Source organism: Elephantulus edwardii, unplaced genomic scaffold (genome assembly GCF_000299155.1).
Source record: "Elephantulus edwardii isolate Elephantulus edwardi_28Jun2011 unplaced genomic scaffold, EleEdw1.0 scaffold00055, whole genome shotgun sequence".
Taxonomy (NCBI): domain Eukaryota; kingdom Metazoa; phylum Chordata; class Mammalia; order Macroscelidea; family Macroscelididae; genus Elephantulus; species Elephantulus edwardii.
Window position 1 is genome coordinate 16222763 of NW_006399805.1, and position 14143 is coordinate 16236905.

Here is a 14143-nt window from a genome sequence, read left to right on the forward strand (position 1 = left end):
ACTGACTGTTCATTCCATCTATTTAGTTCTATTATTTTGTTCCACCAACATGTTGGACACTTCTGCCATTTCATTCTTAATATTGTAGATTGCATTTTTATACTTTTTTCGTTATTTCCAGTACTATGTTGGCTTTACCCTCTCTGTCTTGTACCTCTTTATCTATACTATTAATTATTTCTTCTATCTTTTTTATTTTTTTCTGTAGCTATGCAGATTGTTCCTTATCAATGTATTTCTTTTGGATCACTGTCTCTAGAATATTTGTTCTCTTAATGGCTTCCATTTGCATCTTCTTCTGTAGCTATTCAGATAACTACACATCAACATATTCCTTCTGGCTCTATCTGTGATTAAGTGTTTTTTTAGGAGAAGGGTTATTTTGGTTTTTTTCATGATGACTGAGGCAGACTGCTTTTTTCTTGACATTATGTAAGTCTTTTCTAAGTAGATGTTAGGAGGGTGTAACTATATGATGACCCAGGGTATGGCAGTGTTTTGTGATGGACTTGTGTATTGATGCTCCCCTCTGGGAAACAACAGTCAACCCAGAGGAAGATAACTGTTACCCTCCTAAAACCATGGCTCCACCTGGCCTCTTCTGCTTACGATTAAAAAATACCATGTGATATAGCTAGACAGCAGTGTTTAAGGCCAAAGTATCTGTGATATTGATGCTTTTGGCACTGGGCAGCAGGTGTGGGAGCTGGGTGGTCTGTAGGCAACAGGACAGCAGGGTATCCAGATGGCAGGGAAGTGGTCTAGGTCTCTGTGTGGGATTCAGGTCTGGACCACATTAAAACTGTAGCCCTTCAACCTGGCAGGCAATGGTTCTGTCATTGGCCAGAGTGTGATTCCTCCTAGGCGGTGCCACAGCCTTTAACAGGCACTGGGGAAGAGATGGCTGGAAGACACGCCCAAGCCAGCTGTGCCAAACAGGCCTTGGCATCTAGCAGCACAGCAATGGTTCCCTGATGCACAATCTCGCAAGAAGAGCACATCTTGTGAGAAGAGAGTGCCGAAGCATCTTCATTTTTTTTTATTTTATTAATTTTAATGAACATTTACAGATATTTTGGATTTCCATTCATTCATTGTTGCACTTTTCTCCCTGCCCAGCCCTCCCCCACCTCCCCAGTTCACTCCTCTCTTTGAAAAGCAAAAGAAAAATTCCTTCTTTGGTATATAATCCCCCCACACCCCTCCCACCGCTTCTTGAATGATTATGTAGGAATCAATATCTGTGAGATTAAAGAAATCATCTCTAGTTAAGTTCTCCCAAAATCCTATTTATAAAATTATGAGGATCAAGTGAAATTATTCATGGAAAGTGCTATGAATAAGTTAAGTCCTTGCTTTTCCGTTTATGTCATGGGAAGAAGAGCAGTCTACACGCTCTTCCAGGTTTATGTGATGTACCATCAAGTGAACTGTGACTACAGGCACTGTGTCAATCACCTTGTTGAGGGTCTCACTCTTTCTCTGACCCCCCATGTTTCCCAGCATGATGTCATTCTTTCATGTTGGTTGTTGTTGTTGTTATGTACTGTCGAGTCAACTAAAATATCTTTAGTGCAAATTATAAGTAAAATAATATCTTTCCAAGAAAACTCAGGGAGGTCTTTGCACAAGCTATTTTAAACCATCCATTTTTGTGTATTTGTTCTGGAGAAAGTTAAGTGTTTCTGGGCACGGCTATTAGGAGGCAGAAAGAATTGAAAAAATAACCACAAAGATTTATAGGTTAAAAGGGACATATTTTCTAAATGGAAGAGCAGACAAGAGATTATAGAAAGTTAAATAGTTTTCGAGGTGAAAATTTGATGCTGAAAAACATTGGAATTTCCAGACTATTGCAACTGCAAATGTCAACAGTTTACTAGAATCTCCATGTCCTAGAAAACTAAGTATCTTGGATTTTATCTGAGTGAGATATGGTCCTTTCTTTAAATTCACAGGGGACAGAGATGAGGGACAATCCTGCCTTTGAGGCTAGTTTGTGAAGGTCAGAGTATAGCAGGTAAAGGTCGGGGATTCTGAATGAAGACTGAAGACGACACTGGAACATGGATGATGGTGCTGAAAAGCTCAGCACCAGTTTTAACATCTGGATTTTGCTAACAGGTGAAGCTAGACGAAGAGTTGGTATCATGGGAAGTGTGTTTTGGGGGCCCTCAGGGGAAAGTTCAATGGGTAGAGACATGCAGAAAGTCTACATCCTCTCCATCATCTACTAGAGTTCATGACACTTATTAAAAGGGATGGAGAAGAGGAAGGGGAATCTGGAGTTGGACCAGGAGTACTTGAATCAACAATACAAGGCTTATGTGTGAAGCAGTAAGGTAGTTATTTTCACCTGGGTGCAGGTAGGCAGCTCTTGCTGTTTGTGGGGGGTTTACATGCAGAGATTGGTGGGCTCTGCAGAACACGTGAAGAAGTCTTCTGTTGGCACCTTTTTCTTACCTTGCAGGTGTAATCTTACGTCAGTACGTTTTCTGTGATCTTCCTGGAATGTCTTGTGTTTTGTCAGTTCAGCTTTCCACTGGTAGTTGAGCAGGCTGGAACTAGGGGGAGGGCTTTATTGAGAAGAAGAAATTCTAGCAAGAATGAGGCCATTTTATTTTACTGAGTACTCATGGCTCTTCTTTTTAAGTAAATTTATCAAATTTATCATTTTCATACTATGAAATTTACTTATGGGAAATCAATATTTCAATGAGTTTAAGTAAATTTGCTGAATCCAATTTGGAAGCATTTCTACTTCCTTTTGGCCCATGTGAAGCCTGTGTTTCCATCTCCCAAATCTAGACCACCGCTAATCCACTCTGCCTCTGTAGACTTGGAGTTTGGATCTTTTCTAGATATCAGAGAAAAGGAAGAAAGAGAGGGAGTGTGTTTCCACCATGCTGCCACAACAGTTAAGTGTTCAGCTACTAACCAAAAAAGTGGTGCTGCAGAAAGACCAGGTGAGCTACATCTGTGAAGACCACAGCCTAAAACCCTTAGAATCACCAGCCATATGAGGTCAGAAGGGCAGCACTGGCCCAGGGGTACAGGCTGCAGGCAGGAGGGTGTGAGAGAGAAGGACTAGAGGACATGGGAGTTACAGGGAAGAAGTGTTATGAGTGTGATGGCAGCATTAGCGTTAGAATTAATGTTGGAAAACAAACTGATGTGAATGGCTGCGTGGAAAACAGATTGCTTTGTAAACTTTCACAATTTTAAAAAAGAAGCCTAACCTGTGAGGAAGCTGTACTCTGTAACATGGAGTGGTGCTGTGAGTTGGAATTGACTCAGCAGCAGCTAACGTAGATATATGGTACGTTCCTGTGATACGGTGCGTTCCTGTGATACGGTGCGTTCCTGTGATACGGTGCGTTCCTGTGATACAGTGCGTTCCTGCGATACAGTGTGTTCCTGCACTACATACGTTAGTCGTTTCCTTTGACTGTGATTTTAGGCCCACCTCAGTACCTAACATAGATACACAGTACATTCCTGCAGTGCGGTGCATTCCTGCGATATGGTACGTTCCTGTAATACAGTGCGTACCTGCACTATATAGGTTAGTTGTTTCCTTTGGCTGTGATTTTAGGCCCACCTCAGTACCTAACATAGATACACAGTACGTTCTTGTGATATGGTGCATTCCAGTGATACGGTGTGTTTCTGCACTACATACATTAGTCATTTCCTTTGACTATGATTTTTAAGGCTTGCCTCAGTTGCAGCATGTATCTGTATCTCAGTTCAGATTTTTTTTTGTCCCTTTGTACATATAGGCCATTTTGTTCATCCATTCACTAGCTATAAGGCATTGAGTTACTTGCATTTATGTCTGTTATGAGTACAACTCAATAAACTTCCAACTTAAAGGCTTCAGAGTCTTGAATCTTTGTGTTGCCACTGATCATATAAACTATTTTCCTGTGTTTATTTCCTGTTTCTCTGTCTTTTCTTGTAACTTCCTCGGTAGCCCTAAACCTTGACCTCCTGTATACTCTCCAAAATTCCTAGCTTAAGTGATAGAAACACATTCGGAAAAAAAAAAAAAGAAAGAAAGAAAGAAACACATTCGAGCACCTGCACCAATTCTGTGTTCTGAATTTTATTGGGTTGGGTTTTTTTTAAGTGGAAATCAGGTGTTTCCACAACTCAGGAAAGGAGACCTCTCTGTGCTGGCATTGTGAGGTAGCTGTCCTCAAATCTAGTGGAAGGGAAGTTTGTGTTTGCCAAAGCTTGGGGTGTTTATTTTCCTTTAGAGTTTGGAGATTTTTCTTATTTTCACTGAGCTAAGGGCAGGAATGAACTGTTAGAGTCATGTTTACCTTCTCAGCTGGACGAGAAAAGTGCAGAGTAGCAGTGGAAGACATAATCGATGAGGAAGTGGAGACAGAACCACACTAGTGCGTCAAGGTTAAACCAACCTGAGTGCTGTCAGGTGAACTGTGGCCATGGTGGCCAGTGTGTGTCAGTGCGGAGCTGTGTCCACCCCGTGGGACTTTAATGGCTCATCCCTGTGAAACAGAGCGAGCAGGACTTTCTCCTCAGGAGGCTGTGAGTGGGCTTCAGCCTCCAAGCACTCCGTTAGCAACCGAGTTCATCCCTGAACCATCTGGGACTCCTGATGTCACTTAGGGACAATAGTATTGAGTTTACCCAGCAGCAGGGTGAGTAGACATCAAGGATGTCAGCTTGCAGATGCACCTAACCCAAGCTGTGGTGTTTGCTTTGCTTTTGAACACATGTGAAAGTTGGACAATGAACAGAGAAGACAGAAGAATTGATGCCTCTGACTTTAAATGCCAGCAGAATTGTTGAATATCCCATTTACTGCCAAAAGGAAAACACATATGTCTCAGAGGAATTGTAACGATGGTGCTCCTTAGAGGCAAGGATGGTGAAGCTTCATCTCACACACTTTTAGCAAGTTGTCAGGTGATGTCAGTTCTTGGGGAAAAAAACCATCATGCAGAGTCAGTGAATTAGGAAAAGACCTTCAATAAGATGAAATGACAGTGGCCTTGAGCATGGTGGAGATGATGAGGGTGATGAAGGAAGGGGCAGAGCTTTGCCTTATTGTTCATAGTGTCACTATGCGTGAGAATCGACTCCCAATACACAACAAGAAGTCTGTAAAGTCCAACACTGTTGTTATAGGCTGTCGAGTCACTTGTGACTCTGTGAGTCATAGTGACCCTAAGCACAATAGCTCTGAAACCTGCTCTATCTGTGTCAACCCTATTGTCTCTGACACACCTACCTACATAACCCTAGTCACTGAATCAATCCTTTTCATCAAGGGTCTTCCTCTCTTGCGCCATCCTTCCTCCCTTCTAAACATGATGTCACTCTCCAAGGACTGGTCTCTCCTTGCAACACACCTAAAGTATGTCAGTTGCAGCCTCAGAATCCTTGCCTCCAAGGAGCAGCCCGGTTTCACGCTCTCCAGGATGAACCTGTGTGTTTTCCTGGCAGTCCATGGTATATCCAATACTCTTCTCCAGTACCACACAGCTGAAAGGCATTAATTCTCTTTCTATCATCCCTCATCATTGTCCAGCTTTCTGATATATAGTAATTGTGAAGACTATGGCCTGGATCAGGTGTACCTTAATCTCTAGACTGCTATTGTTGCTCTTCAGTACTCTGGAGAGGTTTCTCAAAGCAGACTTTCCCAGAATCTTCTGATTTCTTGGTGCTGGTACTAAGAATGTTGATTTCAAAGCCAAGCAAATTAAAGTTGTTAACAATCTGAGTCTCTTCACCATCTATCATAATGGTGCCAATCGGTCCAGTGGTGAGAATCTTTGTTTCGTATTATTGAGCTTCAATCCATAATTAAGGCTGCAGTCCTTGACCTTCTCCACCAAGCACTTCAAGTCCTCCTCAGTTTCAGCAAGCAGGGTTGTGTCACCTGCACAACATAGATTGTTGAATATTCCACCAGTCCTGATGCCACACTTCTCATATAGCCCAGCCTCCCGGATAATTTGTTTCTCATATAGGTTGAAAAGGTGTGGAGATAGGACACAACCCTGGTGAACACTCTTCCCAGTTTTGAACCATGCAGTGTTTTCTTGCTCTGTTCTGATGACTGCCTCCTGATCCAAGTCTAAGTTTCGCATTAGCACGACCAAGTGTTCTGGGATTCCCATTCTTCTGAGTCAGCCACCGCTTGTTGTGATCCACACAGTCAAAGGCCTTTGCATAGTCAATGAAACACAGATAAACATTCCTCTAGTACACTCTGCTTTCAGTCAAGATCCATCTAACATTAGCTATAATATCCCTAGTGTCACAGCCTCTTCTAAACCCAGCCTGCACATCTGGCAATTCTTTGTTGACATGTTGTTCCAGTTGGTTTTGGGTAATTTTCAGCAGAATATTTCTTGCATATATTAATGATATTGTTCAATGATTTCCACGCTCTGTCAGGTCACCTTTCTTTGGAATGGGAAATACAGATCTTTTCCATAGGTTGTGTGTTTTGTTTTGTTTTTTTTAAAGTTTAATAGAAAATAGGTGCTGGATGAGCAGTAGCAGACAGAAGTAGGTAAGAGTGTGTGATTCTGTGCATATAAAGGAATTGTAAGGTCCCTGGGTTGTAACCAACAACTAACCTCAATACTGGCCTTTCACCTTCCACCTGGCCCCCTCCCGAGGCCATGGAGGACAGTGTAGTGGTCTCCTTCGTTTAGGATTCCAGCACAGCAGACCCTGTGAGCAGTTCCTTTGTGACATGAGGCCCCTGTGAGGCAGCATCCACAGTAGCTGACAGCCACAGAGAAGTCGTGCGGTTAGTCTTTCCTTTCATTGATATATACAAAGGCTTTGCTAAAATTATTGATCAGTGATATAAAGGATTTGCTAAAATGCGATTTGTACATTTCCATCTGCCCTGGTTTTAAATAGTCCTGCCTGCACAAACCAAACAGTAACCCACTTGCCTATTTTAAAAAATAGGTTCCAAACCTCTGGAACTGTACATTTTTAAAACTAGGACAAAGTTTTAAACTAGCTCTTGCAGGCTTTGGGCTGTGCAGGTTTGAAGGGGGTCCATGTTCTCTCCTGAGTCAGCTGGGTTGCGAAGCGGCACGGATGCTCCTTTTCAGTCTCTCTTTTGCACGGTTCCTGTGTGACACGAGTTCCTTCTCACCCATCGCTCAGCAGGCAGGCAGGGCCAGGTATGGGCAGGGACGATCAGCGGCCTGCGTGCTCGTGCATAGCTAGGGCCTGCAGATTGGCCCCAGCACTGGGAAGCCTGTTTGTAAGCAGCTTCCAAAGTCTTGGTGGTCCGGCACACCCACTCCTGGGTCACTACCAAACACAGCGAACGCTGCTGTCCACAGGCCGGGAGACCTTCAGCAGCCCAGACGCAAGTCTGGAAGCAGCTGGCAGGCGACACACAGAGGTTTACCTTCTACTACCCCACACCTGCTAGAGACACTGTTTGAACTGACAACATTCATAGACCCAGAGTGTGTCCAGTGAGGAAAGCTGGCCTGACCTGCAGCGAGGCCACAACATGCAGGGTGTGGCCTGTGGACAAAGGCCCGTTGTGCAGAGTGACGAGGCCAATGTCTCCGCAGGCACAGGAGAGGAAGAAGGGGCACTCAGCGCCCCCCCCCATGGGGCTCCTGCAGCAGGTGGGGCTCTGGGCTGGACAGCTGAGGACACTGTACCCTGTTCCATCTCACCGGGAGGGGGGTCTGCTGGCCTTGGGGACCTCAGCCACTGTGAGGGCGTGAATAACGGCTGGCTCAGAGGGGCAGCTACCACAAGCAGTTACAGAACAGGGCAGAACAGGGCTGGTGACAAAGGCTGACTCAGGAGGGGCCCACAGAGGTTACAGAGCAAAGCAGGGGCTTCTGTGACAGGGGACCACCCAGGAGGGGTCTTGCAGCCCAGTGCCACTCCATGTCAGCACGAAGAGGGTGGCACCAGCTTCAGGTCGTGACACGCCATGAACAATGCCAGCTGTTAGATTAGCAGCAGGGGTGCCCCCTCCTCAGCACCCACAGAAGCAGAGGTGCTTCACGTAAGGAGAAGACACTTCATTCCCTCGAACTCTGGGGCCCATCCTATGAGGAAACTGAGGGCTGGTTCCTCTGGGATCCAGTATGAGCTCTTGTAGGTATGTGCCCTTAGGCACAGTGGTCCTTCCCTCACCACTATTGTCTCAGGTGCGCTGTGTCCCTCCGCTCATCCTTGATGCCTCAGGCACGGTAGTCCCTTTCCCTCACCCGTGGTGTCCTGGGCACATGGTGGTCCCCTCCCCTCACCCCCGGTGTCCCGGGCACACGATGGTCCCCTCCCCTCACCCCCGGTGTCCTGGACACATGGTGGTCCCCTCTTCTCATCCCCAGTGTCCTGGGAACACGATGGTCCCCTCCTCTCACCCCCAATGTCTCGGGCACACGGTAGTCCCCTCCTCTCATCCTTTGCTCTCATTATCATGTCTCTGATCAGGTGGCAGCTCTGATTTCCAGAAAACAGGTAGCAGGTGGCCTCAGGAGGTGGACAGATAAACTTGAGGATGGGCAAATGGTCTCAGGTGGGGGACAGATGGCCTTGGGATGGGCATAAAGCCTGGAGATATGGACAGTCTTGGGAATAGACAGATGGCCTGAAAGTGGAAAGACAGTCTTGGTGGCGGACAGATGGTCCTGGGGATGGACGGATGGCCTTGAGGGTGGACATATCCAGGAAGGGAGAAGAAACATCTTGAGGGAAGACGTTTGATCTGGGGAGGCAGACAGACAGTATGCAGGTTGGGCAGACAGCCTGAGGATGGCGGGTCTGTGGCCAGAAGAGGTAGGCAAATGGCCTGTGGCCTGGCCAGTGTGCATCTCTATGACCATAGGTGCAGGTCTGTGACCCACCAGCTGAACCGTTCTCAGCAGAGACCCATTTCTAACACATTTATCTCTGTCCTGTGTTTCAGGAGAAAAGATGCTGGCTTCCTTTCCTACAAGGACCACCTGCCAGTCAGCCAGGTAGTGGTCGGCGACACAGACCGGCCAGGTTCTGAGGCCAAGCTGACAGTGGGCCCGCTGCGCTGCCAAGGAGACAGTAAGTGTGTGCTGTGTCCTGTGAGATGGGCTTGGGCTCTGTTGCCCTGTCCCTGAGGAGGGAGACCTGTGAGTGGACAGGTCCCTGCATGGGGTATGGACCCTGCATTTCTGTGACTCTGATGTGGAGTTAGTGCCACCTGTCACACTTGTCATGAGGACATGGGCCCCGGAAGCTCGGCACCCTCAAACCATGGCCGTGCCATTCGGAGCTATTTCTGGCACCATAAACTGGTTTTATGGGAGTGTACATTGTGGGATTATGACTTGATGTCTCATTGTAAACTTGGATGGCTGACGGCCATGTAAAGTCTCACATTGTTGCTATTGAAGCCCATCCTCATCATGACATTTGTTATTTTGTTAGAAGTTGTTTGTGTGTATGATACCACTTCTTTGAAATGTGTTGATACTTGTTCTCTGGCCTAGGATGTGATTAATGTTCATGAGTATTCTCGGTTGCTGATGAGGATGTTTGTTCTTGAAGGTTGGATGCTGGGGTTATTACAGGTGTGTCCTAAAGTCAGACATAGAGGGTACCATGTGGCAACACGAGGTGAGGTGGGGCAGGCAGGCCACCGATTTCCTGGTGCTGCCGTGTTGTCCTGCGTAACTACAAGGAACCCAGTTCAGCCTGGCCTTCAGGTGTGTTCTGATCACAGATGGAGGATCTGTCCATGTGGGAGCAAAAACCGTGACTTTTTCTTTAAGCTTGCTTTCTTGACTTATCACATTTAAATTTGTAGGCATGAAGTGTAAGAGCTTCAACCTTAGTTCCTATAATGGGTTCAGATGGTTATACCTGTAACCTGTACTCATGCACTAGGCCCGAGGTACTCAAGGTGGCCCATACCTGTCACCTATAGTCATATACTAGGCCCGAGGTACTCAAAGTGGCCCATACCTCTCACCTGTACTCCTGACCTGGGTCCCAAATGGTAAGACAACTTGTGTCTGTCCACCTTCCTCTTAAGTAGTTCTTCTTCTGATTTTTTTTAGTTATTTTTATTATTATATTGTTTAAAAATATTATTTTAACAAAAATTTACAAAAAGTTTGGGTTTTCATTCATTCATTCATGCACATTTTTCTTCTTCCCCTACCTTCCCCCTCCCCAAATTCACTCAGTAATGTACTTCTTGTTACAGAATATTGTCATACATGTAATGCCTAATCGTACGTTCCTGTCATACAGCCCTTTCCTTTATCTGTTCTAGTGCAGTGATTATTATCTACCCACTCTTCCTGTTTGCTCCCCTACCACCCATGGCAGTCCTGGTTTAAAACAGTGGTGTTAAACAGTATTTGTCCTTTTGCTACTGAGATATTTCACTCAGCATAATGTCTTCCAGACAAACTCATATTGTGTGTAATTTTACAACTTCACTATTTTTCATTTCTGACCAATAGTCCATTATGTCGACGTACCAGATTTCCAACCATTTCTTTCTATCCAAGGGCAGTTGGGTTGCTTCTGTCTCTTCACTGCAATGCAGCAATAAACATGGATGTCCATTTATCTGTATGTATCATGGCTTTGGTTTCTCTTTTTAATATATCTTAATGAACGTTTACAGAAAATTTGGATTTCCATTCATTCATTGTTGCACATTTTCCTCCCTAATGCTCCCTGCCCCATTGCTTTTCTCTTTAAAAAGATTCATTGGAGAGGTGGGGCAGGGAGAAAAAGGCAACAATGAATGAGTAGAAATCCAAAATCTCTGTAAATGTTCATTAAAAGTAATTTAAAAAAGAGTCATTGTTATATAATTTCCTCCCTCCCATTTCCCTGTCTCCTTTGCCACACACCTCTTGTTCTGGACTGTTGTCATGCAAATAATACCTAATCATATATTTCTTTTAGAGAGTTATTTCCCGTATCTATTTAAAAGCAATGTTTATTACTTATCTCCCCTTTTCTTAGTTTCTCCCAACCCCATGTCAGTCCAGTTTTATAACAGTGGCATTTTGCAGTGTTTGTCCTTTCATGACTGAGATATTTCACTCAGCATAATTTCCTCCAGAATCACCCATTTTGTATAATATTTTATGAGTTTCTTGTTTTTCAGTGCTGTGTAGTATTACATTGTGTAAATATGCCACAGCTTCTCTATCCATTCATTTGTTAATGGGAACTTGGGTTACTTCCATCTCTTTGCTATTGTGAACAATGCAGCAAATAAACATGGGTGTGCATATAAATGCTTGGATGCCAGTTCAGGTTTCTTTAGGGTATATTCCCAGCAGTGAAATTGCTGGGTCTAAAGGTATTTCTATTTCCAACTTTTTGAGAAAGCACCATACTGCCTTACAGAGTGTTTTACGTTCTCCACAACAGGGGGAAAGGGTTCCAAATTTTCCACAACCTCACCAGCATTTGTTGTTTGCTGCTTTGTTGAATTTTGCTATTGTTACTGGGTGAGATGATATCACATAGTTGTTTTGATTTGGATTTCTCTTAGAGCTAGGAATTTGAACATTTCTTCATGTGCTTGTTCACCATCTAAATGTCTTCATTGGTGATGTGTCTGTTCATAGACTGCGCCCATTTTTCAATTGACTTGTTTACCTTTATCTTGTTGTGGTGCACAACTATTCTATAAATTCTAGATATAAGTCCCTTATCATACATGTCATTACCAAATCTTTTTTCCCAGTCTGTGGCTTTCCTTTTTACCCTGTTGTAGAAGGTTTTTAGATGTGCATAGGGATTTGTGCCATACTGCAGTCACTTGTGGTTGCTGTGAAACTGAACACTGTGACAATGATGTGTCAAATGCGATAATGGTTACCTATGGACGGTGTTTGATAGAGCTCCCCAATTAAAACAGGCTTGGAAGCAGAAGTGGGATCCACTTCCATAATAGCTTGCCTCCGGAAATCCTATGAACCTGGAGAGAGGATGAAAGGCACCCAAGCATCGAGGACTCTCCTTCATAGGGTTGCTATGAGTCACCTGCAACTCGACAACAGTTAACAACAACATAGGGATTTGATTCTTAGAAGGTCCCATTCATCTATTTTCTCCTCTCCTGGTTGTAGGTTTTTTAGGATGCTTTGAAGACTGTTCATGTTGTGGATTAGGACTTCTGGAGTTCTTCCAAGCTTTTCTCTAATGAAGTTTGTAGTCCTTGGTTTTACTCCTAGGTCCTTGATCTCCTTTGAGTTGGTTTTTGTGTATGGTGTGAAGTGTGGGTCTTGCTTGAGTTTTCTACAGATAGTTTTCTAATTTTGCCAACACATTTGTTAAAAAGGCTGTTATTTCCCCACTTAACTGATTTCATCTCCTTGTAAAAAATCAGCTGACTATTTGTAGATGAGCTGATTTCTGGGCTGTCAATCCTATTCCATTGATCTTTGTATCTGTCATTGTACCAGTACCACACTGTCTTGACCACCACAGCTATGGAGAAGGATTTGAGATCAGGGAGTGAGATGCCTTCTATCTTTTTTCTCTCTTTATTTTAGGAATGCTTTACTTATTTGGGGTCTTTTCCCATTCCAAATGAAATTGGAAATTGCCTTTTCCATCTCATTGAAGAATGGAATTGGAATTTGTATTGGGATTACTTTGAACCTGTAGATTGCCTTTGGTAGAATTGTCATTTTCACAATATTGAGTCTTCCTATCCAAGAGCAATGTATGTTCTTCAATTTCTCCAGGTCTCTTTTTTGTTTCTTGTAGTAATGTTTTGCAATTTTCTTTGAATAAGTCCTTTGTTTTTCTAGTTAGATTTACTCCCAAGTATTTAATCTTGTGATTAGTTATTGTGATGGGCACTGTTTTTCTCAGTTCCAGTTCTGTGTTCTCATAGTCACTCTAGAGAAATCCAATTGATTTTTGTACGTTAACCTTGTATTCTACCACTTTGCTGAATTGGTCAGTAGTTTTCTCACTGAGTCTTTAGGGTTTCCTAAGTATACTATCAATTCATCTGTATATAGAGGTAAGTTTACCTCCTCTTTCCCAATTTGGATACCTCTTATTTCTTACTATTAACTTCCAATACAGTAGTGAATAGGAAAGGTGATAGTGGGCCTCCTTGCCTAATTCCTGTTCTTAAATCAAATGTGTTTACTCTCTCTCCGTTGAAAATTATGTTAGCTCTTGGTTTTGCATATGCACTTTTTCCTATGTTGAGGAAATTCCCCTCTAATCCTACTTTGTTGAGTATTTTAATCAGGAAAGGCTGTTGGACTTTTGTCAAAGGCTTTTTCTGCATCAATGGATAGGATCGTGTGGTTTTTGTTCTTTACTTTGATAATGTGATGAATTACACTGATTGTTTTTCTATGTTGGACCATCCTTGCATACCTGTTATGAATCCCACTTGGTCATGGTGAATTATTTTTTTGATGTAAAGTTGGATTCTATTGGCCAGGATTTTATTCAATCCCAATACAAATACTAATTCCATTCTTCAATGAGATGGAAAAAGACAATTTCCATTTTCATCTAGAGTGGAAAGATATTCCAAATAAGCAAAGCACTCCTGAAAAAGAGAAACAAAGTAGGAGGCATCCACTCCTTGATCTCAAATCTAATATTGCATAATGCCACTGTTGTAAAACAGGACTGACATCGGTGTTGGGGGAAACTAAGAAAAAAGGGGATGAGTGGCATCTGCTTCTGTAAATAGCTTGCCTCTGGAAACCCTACAAACCTGGAGAAAGGATGAAAGTCACGCAAGTGTTGAGGTTCATTCTTTTGTAGGGTCACTATGAGTTGCCTATGACTCAACAGCACACAACAACAACATAATGTACACTGCATTGGCCTAGTGGACAGAAAGTTATGCTACCAAGCCCAAGGTGGGTGATTTTAATCTGTAGCCCTCAGGCCTGGTTCAAATTGGGTTTTTTGTGAAACATTCCTCTAGGTGGTATAGCACTGGTCTGTGCATTGCTGTACAGAGGTTAACTCGTGGTTGCTTAACTAAACACTGTGACACTAGTGTGTCAAATGTGATAATGGTTACCCATGGTGGACAGTGTGTGGTGGAGCTCCTGATTAAAACAAGCATGGAAGCAGGAGTGGCATCCACTTCTGAAATGGCTTGCCTCCAGAA

General features: G+C 43.6%; 1 protein-coding gene across 1 annotated transcript in view; it reads left to right on the top strand.

Moving 5' to 3' along the window:
- CNTNAP2 (contactin associated protein-like 2) overlaps positions 1 to 14143 on the top strand; it is a 1206610-nt gene that overhangs the window by 992901 nt on the left and 199566 nt on the right. The window contains exon 15 of the mRNA XM_006887275.1: positions 8948 to 9075. Coding sequence (XP_006887337.1) covers positions 8948 to 9075 — 128 coding nt within the window. The remainder of the gene's footprint in view (positions 1 to 8947; positions 9076 to 14143) is intronic.